Source organism: Heterodontus francisci, unplaced genomic scaffold (genome assembly GCF_036365525.1).
Source record: "Heterodontus francisci isolate sHetFra1 unplaced genomic scaffold, sHetFra1.hap1 HAP1_SCAFFOLD_352, whole genome shotgun sequence".
In the NCBI taxonomy this organism is placed as follows: Eukaryota; Metazoa; Chordata; class Chondrichthyes; order Heterodontiformes; family Heterodontidae; genus Heterodontus; species Heterodontus francisci.
In genome coordinates, this window is record NW_027141164.1 from 597,831 (window position 1) to 614,111 (window position 16,281).

At 45.7% G+C, this 16,281-nt stretch overlaps 1 protein-coding gene across 2 annotated transcripts in view; it reads right to left on the bottom strand.

The window, feature by feature from the left end:
* btbd9 (BTB (POZ) domain containing 9) overlaps window positions 1–16,281 on the bottom strand; it is a 227,644-nt gene that overhangs the window by 186,087 nt on the left and 25,276 nt on the right. For both annotated transcript variants that reach the window (XM_068026775.1, XM_068026776.1), the window contains exon 2: window positions 1,486–1,849. In XM_068026775.1, coding sequence (XP_067882876.1) covers window positions 1,486–1,849 — 364 coding nt within the window. The remainder of the gene's footprint in view (window positions 1–1,485; window positions 1,850–16,281) is intronic.

The following is a 16,281-nucleotide window of genomic DNA, read 5'->3' on the forward strand; positions in this document are numbered from 1 at the left end:
CAAAACCCAGGGGCATAGATTTAAGGTAATGGGGAAGGAGATTCAGAGGGAATTTGAGGAAAATTTTTTTCACCCAGAGTGTGGTTGGAATCTGGAACACACTGCCTGAAGAGGTGGTAGAGGCAGGAACCCTCACAGCATTTAAGAAGTATTTAGATGAGCACTTGAAAGGCTATAGCATACAAGGCCACGGGCCAAGTGCTGGAAAATGAGATTAGAATAGTTAGGTGCTTGATGGCCGGCACAGACACGATGGGCCGAAGGGCCTGTTTCTGTGCTGTATAACTCTATGATTCTAGGCGGTTACAGAGTTAACCCAGTTCCGAAGAAGGGTCACTGACCCGAAACGTTAACTCTGCTTCTCTTTCCACAGATGCTGCCAGACCTGCTGAGTGATTCCAGCATTTCTTGTTTTTGCCTCTCGATTACTAGTTCAGTGACATTACCACTACACCACTGCCTCCCACTTTCCTGTCCAATCCTCATATCCAAACATCTGTCTATCTCAGCCTTGATATACTCAACGACTGAGCATTGCTTGGGTAGAGAATTCCAAAGATTTACACTCCTCTGAGGGAAGAAATTTCTTGTTTCAGTCTGAAATGATTAACACCTTGTTCTTAGATTAATGGCCCCCAGTTCCAGACTCTTCAGCCAGGGGAAATAGCATTTCAGCATCAATCTTGTCAATCTTTGATTTGTTTCAATGAGATCACCTGTCATTCTTCTAAATTCCAAAGAGTAGAGGCCCATTCTACTCAATCTCTCCTCACAGGACAACCCTCTCATTCTAGGAACCAGTCTTGTGAAGCTTTGCTGCATCCTCTCTCAGACAAGTCCATCCTTGCTTAGGTCAGGAAACCAAAACTGTACACAGCATTTCAGGTGTGGTCTCACCGAAGCCCAGTACCATTGCAGCAAGACTTCCTTACTCATGTACGCCAACCCCCTTGCAATAAAGGCCCACATACTATTTACCTTCCCAATTGCTTGCTGTACCTGAATGTTATCATTTAGGTGATGTTGCTGACGGGCAACATGTTGAAGAATAGGAGGGGGTTAAGCATACATCTCCTTGGGGATTCCAGAGGTAGTAGTATGGGAACAGGAAGAGAAGCAATTGATGGGGATTCTCTGGGCATGACTCCATAGAAAAGAATGGAAGCAGGTGGGGAGGCCCACCCAGCTGGACGACAGTGTTGCAGGAGGATGGTGTGGTCAAAGACTGCAAACAAGGAGGGAACATTTATCCTTTACCACAGTCATATAGGATGTCATTTGTGACTTTGATAAGAGCTAAATCAGCTTCACTGACAAAATGAATAAGGAAGCAATTCAATGGCAGGTTCTGAAACACACATTCCTCAGCTTTTCTACTGAGTGTTTGAAATTTTGGTTATTAGTATTTGAAACAGCAGAGGGACTCTGGGGAGGATTATATTAACAAGAATTTAAAGTTAAATCGGTATTGAAATACAATTTTACCTTGGAGAGGGACAGGAATCCTTCGCTGCTAAGAACTGCCTTTGCATTCCTGTCCATGTACAGACAGCAGGTGTTTGAAAGTTTGTGTAGCGAATAAAGACTGGCGACATCATAAACCATGCAGACATTACTGACGTTCAGGATGGTACACAGATACTCAGACGTGGCATCCTCCAGCTCCGGGAATCCATATTTGTGGGCAAGACTGAGAAAGTCCAACAGTATTTCCTCTTTCTCATTACTGAGCGTGACCTGACCAGTGTAGATATATTTCAGCAGCATTGTAAATGCCTCTGCTGGTGTATCCTCCAATGGAATTTCAGCCTGGCAATATGACTCACGCATTCCACCATATAATAAAGCCCTAGAAAAAGAGGACAGTCGTCAAACACTCTATTGTGTAATCAGAACATAGGAGCAGGAGTAGGCCATTCAGCCCATCAAGCCTGCCCCACCATTCAATGTGATCATGGCTGATCATCCACTGCAATGCCTTTTTCCCACACGATCTTCATATCCCCTTATGTCATTGGATTTAGAAATCTGTTAATCTCTGCTTTAAACATACTCAATGACTGAGCTTCCACAGCCCTCTGTGGTACAGAATTCCAAAGATTCACAACCCTCTGAGTAAAGAAATTTCTCCTCATCTCTGTGGGGCGGCACAGTGGCGCAGTGGTTAGCACCGCAGCCTCACAGCTCCAGGGACCCGGGTTCGATTCTGGGTACTGCCTGTGTGGAGTTTGCAAGTTCTCCCTGTGTCTGCGTGGGTTTTCTCCGGGTGCTCCGGTTTCCTCCCACAAGCCAAAAGACTTGCAGGTTGATAGGTAAATTGGCCATTATAAATTGTCACTAGCATAGGTAGGTGGTAGGGAAATATAGGGACAGGTGGGGATGTTTGGTAGGAATATGGGATTAGTGTAGGATTAGTATAAATGGGTGGTTGATGTTCGGCACAGACTCGGTGGGCCGAAGGGCCTGTTTCAGTGCTGTATTTCTAATCTAATCTAATTCTGAAATTGTTTCCCCTGGTTCTAGACTCCCGAACCAGGGGAAATATCTGAGCTCCATCTATCCTGTCTATCCCTTTAAGTATTTTGTAGGTTTCAATGAGATCACCTCTCATCCTTCAAAACTCTAGAGAATACAGACCCAGTTTCCCCAATCTCTCTTCATAGGACAGTCCCACCATCCTGGGAACAAGTGTGGTGAATCTTCGTGGCACTCCCTCTATGGCAATAATATCCTTTCTAATGTGGCAGGGGGATGGGAACCAAATGAGGTCAGTGGACAGTAAGGAGGTAGTAACTAAAGCCTGTAAGGAACTAGATAATGAAGTCAGCGTGACCAAGGGAAAGAGTAGACAGGGAGCAGATGATGAACGCAAAGGGACTGGTGGTCTGAGGTGCATTTGTTTTAATGCAAGAAGTGTAGTAGGTAAGGCAGATGAACTTAGGGCTTGGATTAGTACCTGGGAGTATGATGTTATTGCTATTACGGAGACTTGGTTGAGGGAAGGGCATGATTGGCAACTAAATATCCCAGGATATCGATGCTTCAGGCGGGATAGAGAGGGAGGTAAAAGGGGTGGAGGAGTTGCATTACTGGTCAAAGAGGATATCACAGCTGTGCTGAAGGAGGGCACTATGGAGGACTCGAGCAGTGAGGCAATATGGGCAGAACTCAGAAAAAGGAAGGGTGCGGTAACAATCTTGGGGCTGTACGACAGGCCTCCCAACAGCGAGCGTGAGATAGAGGTACAAATATGTAAACAGATTATGGAAAGATGTAGGAGCAACAGGGTGGTGGTGATAGGAGATTTTAATTTTCCCAACATTGACTGGGATTCACTTAGTGTTAGAGGTCTAGATGGAGCAGAATGTGTAAGGAGCATCCAGGAGGGTTTTCTAGAGCAGTATGTAAATAGTCCAACTCGGGAAGGGGCCATACTGGACCTGGTGTTGGGGAATGAGCCCGGCCAGGTGGTTGAAGTTTCAGTCGGGGACTACTTTGGGAATAGTGATCACAATTCCGTAAGTTTTAGAATACTCATGGACAAAGACGAGAGTGGTCCTAAAGGAGGAGTGCTAAATTGGGGGAAGGCCAACTATACCAAAATTCGGCAGGAGCTGGGGAATGTAGATTGGGAGCAGCTGTTTGAAGGTAAATCCACATTTGATATGTGGGAGGCTTTTAAAGAGAGGTTGATTAGCGTGCAGGAGAGACATGTTCCTGTGAAAATGAGGGATAGAAATGGCAAGATTAGGGAACCATGGATGACAGGTGAAATTGTGAGACTAGCTAAGAGGAAAAAGGAAGCATGCATAAGGTCTAGGAGGCTGAAGAAAGACGAAGCTTTGAAAGAATATCGGGAATGTAGGACCAATCTGAAACAAGGAATTAAGAGGGCTAAAAGGGGTCATGAAATATCTTTAGCAAACAGGGTTAAGGAAAATCCCAAAGCCTTTTATTCATATATAAGGAGCAAGAGGGTAACTAGAGAAAGGATTGGCCCACTCAAGGACAAAGGAGGAAAGTTATGCGTGGAGTCAGAGAAAATGGGTGAGATTCTAAACGATACTTTGCATCGGTATTCACCGAGGAGAGGGACATGACGGATGTTGAGGTTAGGGACAGATGTTTGATTACTCTAGGTCAAGTCGGCATGAGGAGGGAGGAAGTGTTGGGTATTCTAAAAGGCATTAAGGTGGACAAGTCCCCAGGTCCGGATGGGATCTATCCCAGGTTACTGAGGGAAGCGAGAGAGGAAACAGCTGGGGCCTTAACAGATATCTTTGCAGCATCCTTAAACACAGGTGAGGTCCCGGAGGACTGGAGAATTGCTAATGTTGTCCCCTTGTTTAAGAAGGGTAGCAGGGATAATCCAGGTAATCATAGACTGGTGAGCCTGACATCAGTGGTAGGGAAGCTGCTGGAGAAGATACTGAGGGATAGGATCTATTCCCATTTGGAAGAAAATGGGCTTATCAGTGATAGGCAACATGGTTTTGTGCAGGGAAGGTCATGTCTTACCAACTTAATAGAATTATTTGAGGAAGTGACAAAGTTGATTGATGAGGGAAGGGCTGTAGATGTCATATACATGGACTTCAGTAAGGCATTTGATAAGGTTCCCCATGGTAGGCTGATGGAGAAAGTGAAGTCGCATGGGGTCCAGGGTGTACTAGCTAGATGGATAAAGAATTGGCTGGGCAACAGGAAACAGAGAGTAGCAGTGGAAGGGAGTTTCTCAAAATGGAGACGTGTGACCAGTGGTGTTCCACAGGGATCCGTGCTGGGACCACTGTTGTTTGTGATATACATAAATGATTTGGAGGAAAGTATAGGTGGACTGATAAGCAAGTTTGCAGACGACACTAAGATTGGTGGAGTAGCAGATAGTGAAGGGGACTGTCAGAGAATACAGCAGAATATAGATAGATTGGCGATTTGGGCAGAGAAATGGCAGATGGAGTTCAATCAGGGCAAATGCGAGGTGATGCATTTTGGAAGATCCAATTCAAGAGTGAACTATACAGTAAATGGAAAAGTCCTGGGGAAAATTGATGTACAGAGAGATTTGTTTGTTCAGGTCCATTGTTCCCTGAAGGTGGCAACGCAGGTCAATTGAGTGGTCAAGAAGGCATACGGCATGCTTTCCTTCATCGGACGGGGTATTGAGTACAAGGGTTGGCAGGTCATGTTACAGTTGTATAAGACTTTGGTTCGGCCACATTTGGAATACTGCGTGCAGTTCTGGTCGCCACATTACCAAAAGGATGTAGATGCTTTGGAGAGGGTGCAGAGGAGGTTCACCAGGATGTTGCCTGGTATGGAGGGCGCCAGCTATGAAGAGAGGTTGAGTAGATTAGGATTATTTTCATTAGAAAGACGGAGGTTGAGGGGGGACCTGATTGAGGTGTACAAAATCATGAGAGGTATAGACAGGGTGGATAGCAAGAAGCTTTTTCCCAGAGTGGGGGATTCAATTACTAGGGGTCACGAGTTCAAAGTGAGAGGGGAAAAGTTTAGGGGGGATATGCGTGGAAAGTTCTTTACGCAGAGGGTGGTGGGTGCCTGGAACGCGTTGCCAGCGGAGGTGGTAGACGCGGGCACGATAGCGTCTTTTAAGATGTATCTAGACAGATACATGAACGGGCAGGAAGCAAAGAGATACAGACCCTTAGAAAATAGGCGACATGGTACATGGATGATAGTAGAATGAAGGGTAGGTCGTTAGCTTGATCTTAGAGTAGGTTAATGGTTCGGTACAACATCGTGGGCCGAAGGGCCTGTACTGTGCTGTACTGTTCTATGTTTAGATAGAGGATCTGGATCGGTGCAGGCTTGGAGGGCCGAAGGGCCTGTTCCTGTGCTGTAATTTTCTTTGTTCTTTCTAAGGTAAGGGGACCAAAACTGCACAAAGTACTCCAGGTGCAGTCTAACCAAGGTTCGATACAATTGAAGACTTCTCTACTCCTGTACTCAAATCCTCTTGCAATAAAGGCTAACATATCATTAGCCTTCTTAACTACTTGCTGCACCTGCATGTTAGTTTTCAGTGACATTTTGACGAGGACACCCAGGTCCCTTTGTACAACTACACATTCTAATCTCTTACCATTTAAGAAATACTCTGCACATCTATTCCTCCTAGCAAAGGGGATTATCTCACATTTTTCCACATTATATTCCATCTGCCACGTTCTTGCCCACTCACTAAGTCTGTCCAAGTCCCCTTGAAGCCACTTTGCATCTTCCTCACAACACACATTCCCATCTAGTTCTGTGTTATCCGCGAACTTGGAAATATTACATTTGGTCCCCACATCCAAATCATTGATATATATTGTGAACAACTGGGGCCCAAGCATTGATCCCTGCGGTACCCAATAGTCACAGCCTGCCAAGGTGAGAATGACACATTTATTCCTACTCTCTACTTTCTGCCTGTTAACCAATTCTTAATCCATGCCAGTACATTACCTTCTATCTTATGTGCTTTAATTTTGTTAAACAACCTCCTGTGGGGGACTTTATCAAAAACCTTCTGAAAATCCAAGTATACCACGTCCACCAACTCCCCTTTATCAATTCTGTTAGTAACATCCTCAAAAAACTCCAACAGGTTCATCAAACATGATTTCCCATTCATAAATTCATGTTGACTATGCCCAATCACATTATTATCCAATTCTCCATTTATCACATTTTTAGAATAGATTCCAGCATTTTCCCAACGACTGATGTAAGGCTAACAGATCTGTAATTCCCTGTTTTCTCTCTCCCTCCCTTCTTAAATAATGGTGTGACATTTGTGACATTAGCTTCTCTGCCATTTCTCTATTCCCCATCATAAATTCTCCTGACTCTGCCTGTAATGGACCCACATTTGTTTTAGCCAAACGTTTTCTTTTTACATATCTGTAGAATATCTGTGGATAGGTTTGTCCCGATGAGGCAGGGAAGGGATGATAGGGTGAAGGAACCTTGGATGACAAGAGATGTGGAACAGCTAGTCAAGAGGAAGAAGGAAGCTTACTTAAGGTTGAGGAAGCAAGGATCAGACAGGGCTCTAGAGGGTTACAAGGTAGCGAGGAAGGAACTGAAGAATGGACTTAGGAGAGCTAGAAGGGGACATGAAAAAGTCTTGGCGGGTAGGATTAAGGAAAATCCCAAGGCGTTCTACACTTATGTGAGGAACAAGAGGATGGCCAGAGTGAGGGTAGGGCCGATCAGGGATAGTGGAGGGAACTTGTGCCTGGAGTCGGAGGAGGTAGGGGAGGTCCTAAATGAATACTTTGCTTCAGTATTAACTAGTAAGAGGGACCTGGTCGTTTGTGAGGACAGCATGAAACAGGCTGATATGCTCGAACAGGTTGAGGTTAAGAGGGAGGATGTGCTGGAAATTTTCAATGATATGAGGACAGATAAGTCCCCGGGGCCAGACAGGATATACCCAAGGATATTACGGGAAGCGAGGGAAGAGATTGCTGCGCCTTTGGCGATGATCTTTGCGTCTTCACTATCCACTGGAGTAGTGCCGGATGATTGGAGGGTGGCAAATGTTCCCTTGTTCAAGAAAGGGAATAGGGATAACCCTGGGAATTATAGACCAGTCAGTCTTACATCGGTAGTGGGCAAATTATTGGAGAGGATTCTGAGAGACAGGATTTATGATTATTTGGAAAAGCATGGTTTGATTAGAGACAGTCAACATGGCTTTGTAAGGGGCAGGTCATGCCTCACAAGCCTTATTGAATTCTTTGAAGATGTGACAAAACACATTGATGAAGTAAGAGCAGTGGAATTGGTGTATATGGATTTTAGCAAGGCGTTTGATAAGGTTCCCCATGGTAGGCTCATTCAGAAAGTAAGGAGGCATGGGATTCAGGGAAAGTTGGCTGTCTGGATACAAAATTGGCTGGCCCATAGAAGTCAGAGGGTGGTAGTAGATGGAAAGTATTCAGCATGGAGCTCGGTGACCAGTGGTGTTCCACAAGGATCTGTTCTGGGACCTCTGCTCTTTGTGATTTTTATAAATGACTTGGATGAGGAAGTGGAAGGCTGGGTTAGCAAGTTTGCCGATGATACGAAGGTTGCTGGAGTTGTGGATAGTGTGGAAGGCTGTTGTAGGTTGCAACGGGACATTGACATGATGCAGAGCTGGGCTGAGAAGTGGCAGATGGAGTTCAACCCGGAAAAGTGTGAAGTGATTCATTTTGGAAGGTCGAATTTGAATGCGGAATACAGGCTTAAAGACAGGATTCTTGGTAGCGTGGAGGAACAGAGGGACAGAACAAAGAATAAGAATTAGAACATTACAGCGCAGTACAGGCCCTTCGGCCCTCGATGTTGCGCCGACCTGTGAAACCATCTGACCTACACTATTCCATTTTCATCCATATGTCTATCCAATGTCCACTTAAATGCCCTTAAAGTTGGCGAATCTACTACTGCTGCAGGCAGGGCGTTCCACGCCCCTACTACTCTCTGAGTAAAGAAACTACCTCTCACATCTGTCCTATATCTATCACCCCTCAACTTGAAGCTATGTCCCCTCGTGTTTGCCATCACCATCCGAGGAAAAAGACGCTCACTATCCACCCTATCGAACCCTCTGATTATCTTATATGTCTCTATTAAGTCACCTCTCCTCCTCCTTCTCTCCAACGAAAACAACCTCAAGTCCCTCAGCCTTTCCTCGTAAGACCTTCCCTCCATACCAGGCAACATCCTAGTAAATCTCCTCTGCACCCTTTCCATAGCTTCCACATCCTTCCTATAATGCGGTGACCAGAACTGCACGCAATACTCCAGGTGCGGTCTCACCAGAGTTTTGTACAGCTGCAGCATGACCTCGTGGCTCCGAAACTCGATCCCCCTACTAATAAAAGCTAACACACCACATGCCTTCTTAACAGCCCTATTAACCTGGGTAGCAACCTTCAGGGATTTATGCACCTGGACACCAAGATCTCTCTGTTCATCTACACTACCAAGAATCTTCCCATTAGCCCAGTACTCTGCATTCCTGTTACTCCTTCCAAAGTGAATCACCTCACACTTTTCCGCATTAAACTCCATTTGCCATCTCTCAACCCAGCTCTGCAGCCTATCTATGTCCCTCTGTACCCTACAACATCCTTCGGCACGATCCACAACTCCACCGACCTTAGTGTCATCTGCAAATTTACTAACCCACCCTTCTACACCCTCTTCCAGGTCATTTATAAAAATGACAAACAGCAGTGGCCCCAAAACAGATCCTTGCGGTACACCACTAGTAACTAAACTCCAGGATGAACATTTGCCATCAACCACCACCCTCTGTCTTCTTTCAGCTAGCCAATTTCTGATCCAAAGCTCTAAATCACCTTCAACCCCATACTTCCGTATTTTCTGCAATAGCCTACCGTGGGGAACCTTATCAAACGCCTTACTGAAATCCATATACACCACATCCACTGCTTTACCCTCATCCACCTGTTTGGGTCACCTTCTTGAAAACCTCAATAAGGTTTGTGAGGCACGACCTACCCGTCACAAAACCGTGCTGACTATCTCTAATGAACTTATTCTTTTCAAGATGATTATAAATCCTGTCTCTTATAACCTTTTCCAACATTTTACCCACAACCGAAGTAAGTCTCACAGGTCTATAATTACCAGGGCTGTCTCTACTCCCCTTCTTGAACAAGGGGACAACATTTGCTATCCTCCAGTCTTCCGGCACTATTCCTGTCGACAATGACGACATAAAGATCAAGGACAAAGGCTCTGCAATCTCCTCCCTAGCTTCCCAGAGAATCCTAGGATAAATCCCATCTGGCCCAGGGGACTTATCTATTTTCACACTTTCCAAAATTGCTAACACCTCCTCCTTGTGAACCTCAATCCCATCTAGCCTAGTAGCCTGAATCTCAGTATTCTCAACAACATTTTCTTTCTCTACTGTAAATACTGACGCAAAATATTCATTTAACACTTCCCCTATCTCCTCTGATTCCACACACAACTTCCCACTCCTATCCTTGATTGGCCCTAATCTAACTCTAGTCATTCTTTTATTCCTGATATACCGATAGAAAGCCTTAGGGTTTTCCCTGATCCTATCCGCCAATGACTTCTCGTGTCCTCTCCTTGCTCTTCTTAGCTCTCCCTTTAGATCCTTCCTGGCTAGCTTGTAGCTCTCAAGCGCCCTAACTGAGCCTTCACGTCTCATCCTAACATAAGCCTTCTTCTTCCTCTTGACAAGCGCTTCAACTTCTTTAGTAAACCACGGCTCCCTCGCTCGACAACTTCCTCCCTGCCTCACAGGTACATACTTATCAAGGACACACAGTAGCTGCTCCTTGAATAAGCTCCGCATTTCGATTGTTCCCATCCCCTGCAGTTTCCTTCCCCATCCTACGCATCCTAAATCTTGCCTAATCGCATCATAATTTCCTTTCCCCCAGCTATAATTCTTGCCCTGCGGTATCTACCTGTCCCTGCCCATCGCTAAGGTAAACCTAACCGAATTGTGATCACTATCACCAAAGTGCTCACCTACAACTAAATCTAACACCTGGCCGGGTTCATTTTCCAGTACCAAATCCAATGTGGCATCACCCCTGGTTGACCTGTCCACATACTGTGTCAGAAAACCCTCCTGCACACACTGGACAAAAACTGACCCATCTAAAGTACTCGAACTATAGTATTTCCAGTCGATATTTGGAAAGTTAAAGTCCCCCATAACAACTACCCTGTTACTCTCGCCCTGTCGAGAATCATCTTCGCTATCCTTTCCTCTACATCTCTGGAACTATTCGGAGGTCTATAAAAGACTCCCAACAGGGTAACCTCACCTCTCCTGTTTCTAACCTCGGCCCAGACTACCTCAGTAGACGAGTCCTCAAACGTCCTTTCTGTCGCTGTAATACTCTCCTTGATTAACAATGCCACATCCCCCTCTTTTACCATCTTCTCTGTTCTTACTGAAACATCTAAATCCCGGAATCTGCAACATCCATTCCTGCCCCTGCTCTACCCATGTCTCCGAAATGGCCACGACATCAGGATCCCAGGTACCAACCCATGCTGCAAGCTCACCCACCTTATTCCGGATGCTCCTGGCGTTGAAGTAGACACACTTTAAACCAGGTTCTTGCTTGCCAGTGCCCTCTTGCGTCCTTGTAACCATATCCCTGACCTCACTACTCTCAACATCCTGTACACTGGCACTACAATTTAGGTTCCCATTCCCCTGCTGATTTAGTTTAAACCCCCCCGAAGAGCACTAGCAAATCTCCCCCCCAGGATATTGGTACCGCTCTGGTTCAGGTGAAGACCATCCTGTTTGTAGAGGTCCCACCTACCCCAGAAAGAGCCCCAATTATCCAGGAAACCAAAACCCTCCCTCCTGCACCATCCCTGCAGCCACGTGTTCAACTCCTCTCTCTCCCTATTCCTCGCTTCGCTATCACGTGGCACGGGCAACAACCCAGAGATAACAACTCTGTTTGTTCTCGCTACTAAGCTTCCACCCTAGCTCCCTGAATTTCTGTCTTAAATCCCCATCTCTCTTCCTACCTATGTTGTTGGTGCCTATGTGGACCACGACTTGGGGCTGCTCCCCCTCCCCCTTAAGGATCCCAAAAACACGATCCGAGACATCACGAACCCTGGCACCTGGGAGGCAACATACCAACCGTGAGTCTCTCTCGTTCCCACAGAACCTCCTATCTGTTCCCCTAACTATGGAGTCCCCAATGACTAATGTTCTGCTCCTCTTCCCCCTTCCCTTCTGAGCAACAGGGACAGACTCTGTGCCAGAGACCTGTACCCCATTGCTTACCCCTGGTAAGTCGTCCCCCGCAACAGTATCCAAAACGGTATACCTGTTGTTGAGGGAAACGGCCACAGGGGATCCCTGCACTTCCCTCTCCTTCCCCTGACGGTAACGCATCTACCTACTTCTTTTACCTGAGGTGTGACTACCTCCCCATAACTCCTCTCAATAACCTCCTCCGCCTCCCGAATGATCCGAAGTTCATCCAGCTCCAGTTCCCTAACGCGGTTCTCGAGGAGCTGGAGTTGGGTGCACTTCCCACAGATGCAGTCAGCAGGGACACTCTTGGCGACCCTTACCTCCCACATTCTGCAGGAGGAACATGCAACTGCCTTAACCTCCATTCCCACTATTCCAAATTCCCAACAAATCTACTGAAAAACCAAAGAACAAAGAACAAAGAAAATTACAGCACAGGAACAGGCCCTTCGGCCCTCCAAGCCTGCACCGATCCAGATCCTCCATCTAAACATGTCGCCTATTTTCTAAGGGTCTGTATCTCTTTGCTTCCTGCCCATTCATGTATCTGTCTCGATACATCTTAAAAGACTCCATCGTGCCCGCATCTACCACCTCCGCTGGCAACGCGTTCCAGGCACCCACCACCCTCTGCCTAAAGAACTTTCCACGCATATCCCCCCTAAACTTTTCCCCTTTCACTTTGAACTCGTGTCCTCTCGTAATTGAATCCCCCACTCTGGGAAAAAGCTTCTTGCTATCCACCCTGTCCACCTTCTCTGCCCAACTCTCCAATCTATCTATATTCTGCTGTATTCTCTGACAGTCCCCTTCACTATCTGCTACTCCACCAATCTTAGTGTCGTCTGCAAACTTGCTAATCAGACCACCTATACTTTCCTCCAAATCATTAATGTATATCACAAACAACAGTGGTCCCAGCACGGATCCCTGTGGAACACCACTGGTCACACGTCTCCATTTTGAGAAACTCCCTTCTACTGCTACTCTCTGTCTCCTGTTGCCCAGCCAGTTCTTTATCCATCTAGCTAGTACACCTTGGACCCCATGCGCCTTCACTTTCTCCATCAGCCTTCCATGGGGAACCTTATCAAACGCCTTACTGAAGTCCATGTATATGACATCGACAGCCCTTCCCTCATCAATCAACTTTGTCACTTCCTCAAAGAATTCTATTAAGTTGGTAAGACATGACCTTCCCTGCACAAAACCATGTTGCCTATCACTGATAAGCCCATTTTCTTCCAAATGGGAATAGATCCTTTCCCTCAGTATCTTCTCCCGCAGCTTCCCTACCACTGACGTCAGGCTCACCGGTCTATAATTACCTGGATTATCCCTGTTACCCTTCTTAAACAAGGGGACAACATTAGCAATTCTCCAGTCCTCCGGGACCTCACCCGTGTTTAAGGATGCTGCAAAGATATCTGTTAAGGCCCCAGCTATTTCCTCTCTCGCTTCCCTCAGTAACCTGGGATAGATCCCATCCGGACCTGGGGACTTGTCCACCTTAATGCCCTTTAGAATACCCAACACTTCCTCCCTCCTTATGCCGACTTGACCTAGAGTAATCAAACATCTGTTCCTAACCTCAAACATCCGTCATGTCCCTCTCCTCGGTGAATACCGATGCAAAGTACTCGTTTAGAATCTCACCCATTTTCTCTGACTCCAAGCATAACATTCCTCCTTTGTCCTTTAGTGGGCCAATCCTTTCTCTAGTTACCCTCTTGCTCCTTATATATGAATAAAAGGCTTTGGGATTTTCTTTAACCCTGTTTGCTAAAGATATTTCATGACCCCTTTTAGCCCTCTTAATTCCTTGTTTCAGATTGGTCCTACATTCCCGATATTCTTTCAAAGCTTCGTCTTTCATCAGCCGCCTACACCTTATGTATGCTTCCTTTTTCCTCTTAGCTAGTCTCACAATTTCACCTGTCATCCATGGTTCCCTAATCTTGCCATTTCTATCCCTCATTTTCACAGGAACATGTCTCTCCTGCACGCTAATCAACCTCTCTTTAAAAGCCTCCCACATATCACATGTGGATTTACCTTCAAACAGCTGCTCCCAATCTACATTCCCCAGCTCCTGCCGAATTTTGGTATAGTTGGCCTTCCCCCAATTTAGCACTCTTCCTTTAGGACCACTCTCGTCTTTGTCCATGAGTATTTTAAAGCTTACGGAATTGTGATCACTATTCCCAAAGCAGTCCCCTACTGAAACTTCAAACACCTGGCCGGGCTCATTCCCCAACACCAGGTCCAGTTTGGCCCCTTCCCGAGTTGGACTATTTACATACTGCTCTAGAAAACCCTCCTGGATGCTCCTTACAAATTCTGCTCCATCTAGACCTCTAACACTAAGTGAATCCCAGTCAATGTTGGGAAAATTAAAATCTCCTATCACCACCACCCTGTTGCTCCGACATCTTTCCATAATTGCTCCTACATCTTTCCATGTCCACAGATCGCTCAAAGTTGTCACCCAAGTTGATAGGGTTGTTAAGACGGCGTATGGTGTGTTGGCTTTCATTAACAGGGGGTTTGAGTTTAAGAGCCGCGAGGTTATGCTGCAGCTCTATAAGGCCCTGGTTCGACCAAACTTGGAATATTGTGTTCAGTTCTGGTTGCCTCATTATGGGAAAGATGTGGAAGCTTTAGAGAGGGTGCAGAGGAGATTTACCAGGATGCTGCCTGGACTGGAGGGCATGTCCTACGAAGAAAGATTGAGGGAGCTAGGGCTTTTCTCATTGGAGCGAAGAAGGATGAGAGGTGACTTGATAGAGGGGTACAAGATGATGAGAGGCAAAGATAGAGTGGATAGCCAGAGACTTTATCCCAGGGTGGAAAGGACTGTCACCAAGGGGCATAATTTTAAGGTGATTGGAGGAAGGTTTCGGGGAGATGTCAGAGGTAGGTTCTTTACACAGAGAGTGGTGGGTGCGTGGAATGCACTGCCAGCGGTGGTAGTAGAAGCAGATACATTAGGGGCATTTAAGCGACTCTTGGATAGGTACATGGATGATAGTAGAATGAAGGGTATGTAGTTAGTTTCATCTTAGAGTAGGTTAAAGGTTCGGCACAACATCGTGGGCTGAAGAGCCTGTACTGTGTTGTACTGTTCTATGTTCTATGAAGCTTTTCCAGTCCGTTTTTATATTTTTTGCTAGCTTACATTCATATTCTATTCTCCCTTTCTTTATCAGTTTCTTCATCCTCCTTTGCTGTATTCTAAAATCCTCCCAATCCTTAGGTTTACTCCTATTTCTGGCAACTTTATAGACCTTTTCTTTTAATCTTATACAACCCTTAATTTCCTTTGTTCGCCACAGTTGACTGTCTTTATTTTTGGGGGTTTTGTGCCTTGAAGGAATATTTAGTTGCTGTAAACTACGTAATATTTCTTTAAAAATTATCCATTGCCTATGTACTGTCACAGCTTTTAATGTATTTTCCCACTCCACCTCAGCCAATTTGTCCCTTATACCTTCATAATTTACTTTGTTCAAATTTAACACCCTGGCTTCAGATTGAACTACCTCACTTTCAAACATCACATAAAATTCTACCATATTATGGTCACTCATCCCTAAAAGTTCTTTTACAAGAAGATTATTAAATAGCCCTTTTTCACGACATAATACTAGATCTAAAATAGACTGTTCTCTAGTCAGTCCCTCAACATACTGCTCCAGAAAACCATCCCTAACACATTCCAGAAACTCGTCCGACACAGCATTAGTGCTTGTTAGCTTTACCCAGTCTATACGTCACCCATGATTACTGTATTACCCATGCCATATCCTTCTCTCATCTCCTGATTAATACCATGCCCCACCCTACCGCGACTGTTTGGTGGCCTACAAACAACTTCTACCAATGTTTTCTGCCCCTTGCTGTTTCTTAGCTCCACCCAAACAGATTCCACATTTTGTTCTTCCAGTCTGAGATGCTCCCGCTCTCATGTACTGATCCCAATACTTAACGCAACACCATCTCCTTTTCCTTTGTGCCTGTCCTTCCTAAATGTCGAATATCCTTGAATATTCAGTTCCCAGTCTTGGTCATCCTGTAGCCACGTTTCCGTTATGGCAATTATCCATAATCTCTGTAAAGCACCTTTAACGCAGTAAAGTTGGAGTTCACCCCTAGCACAAAGGAAGATGGTTGTGGTTGTTGGAGGTCAATCATCTGAGCTCCAGGACATCACTGCAGGAGTTCCTCAGGGTAGTGTCCTCGGCCCAACCATCTTCAGCTGCTTCATCAATGACCTTCCTTCAATCATAAGGTCAGAAGTGGGGATGTTCGCTGATGATTGCACAATGTTCAGCACCATTAGTAACTCCTCAGATACTGAAGCAGTCCGTGTAGAAATGCAGCAAGACCTGGACAATATCCAAGCTTGGGCTGAGAGGTGGCAAGTAACATTCGCCCCACACGAGTGCCAGGCAATGACCATCTCCAACAAGAGAGAATCT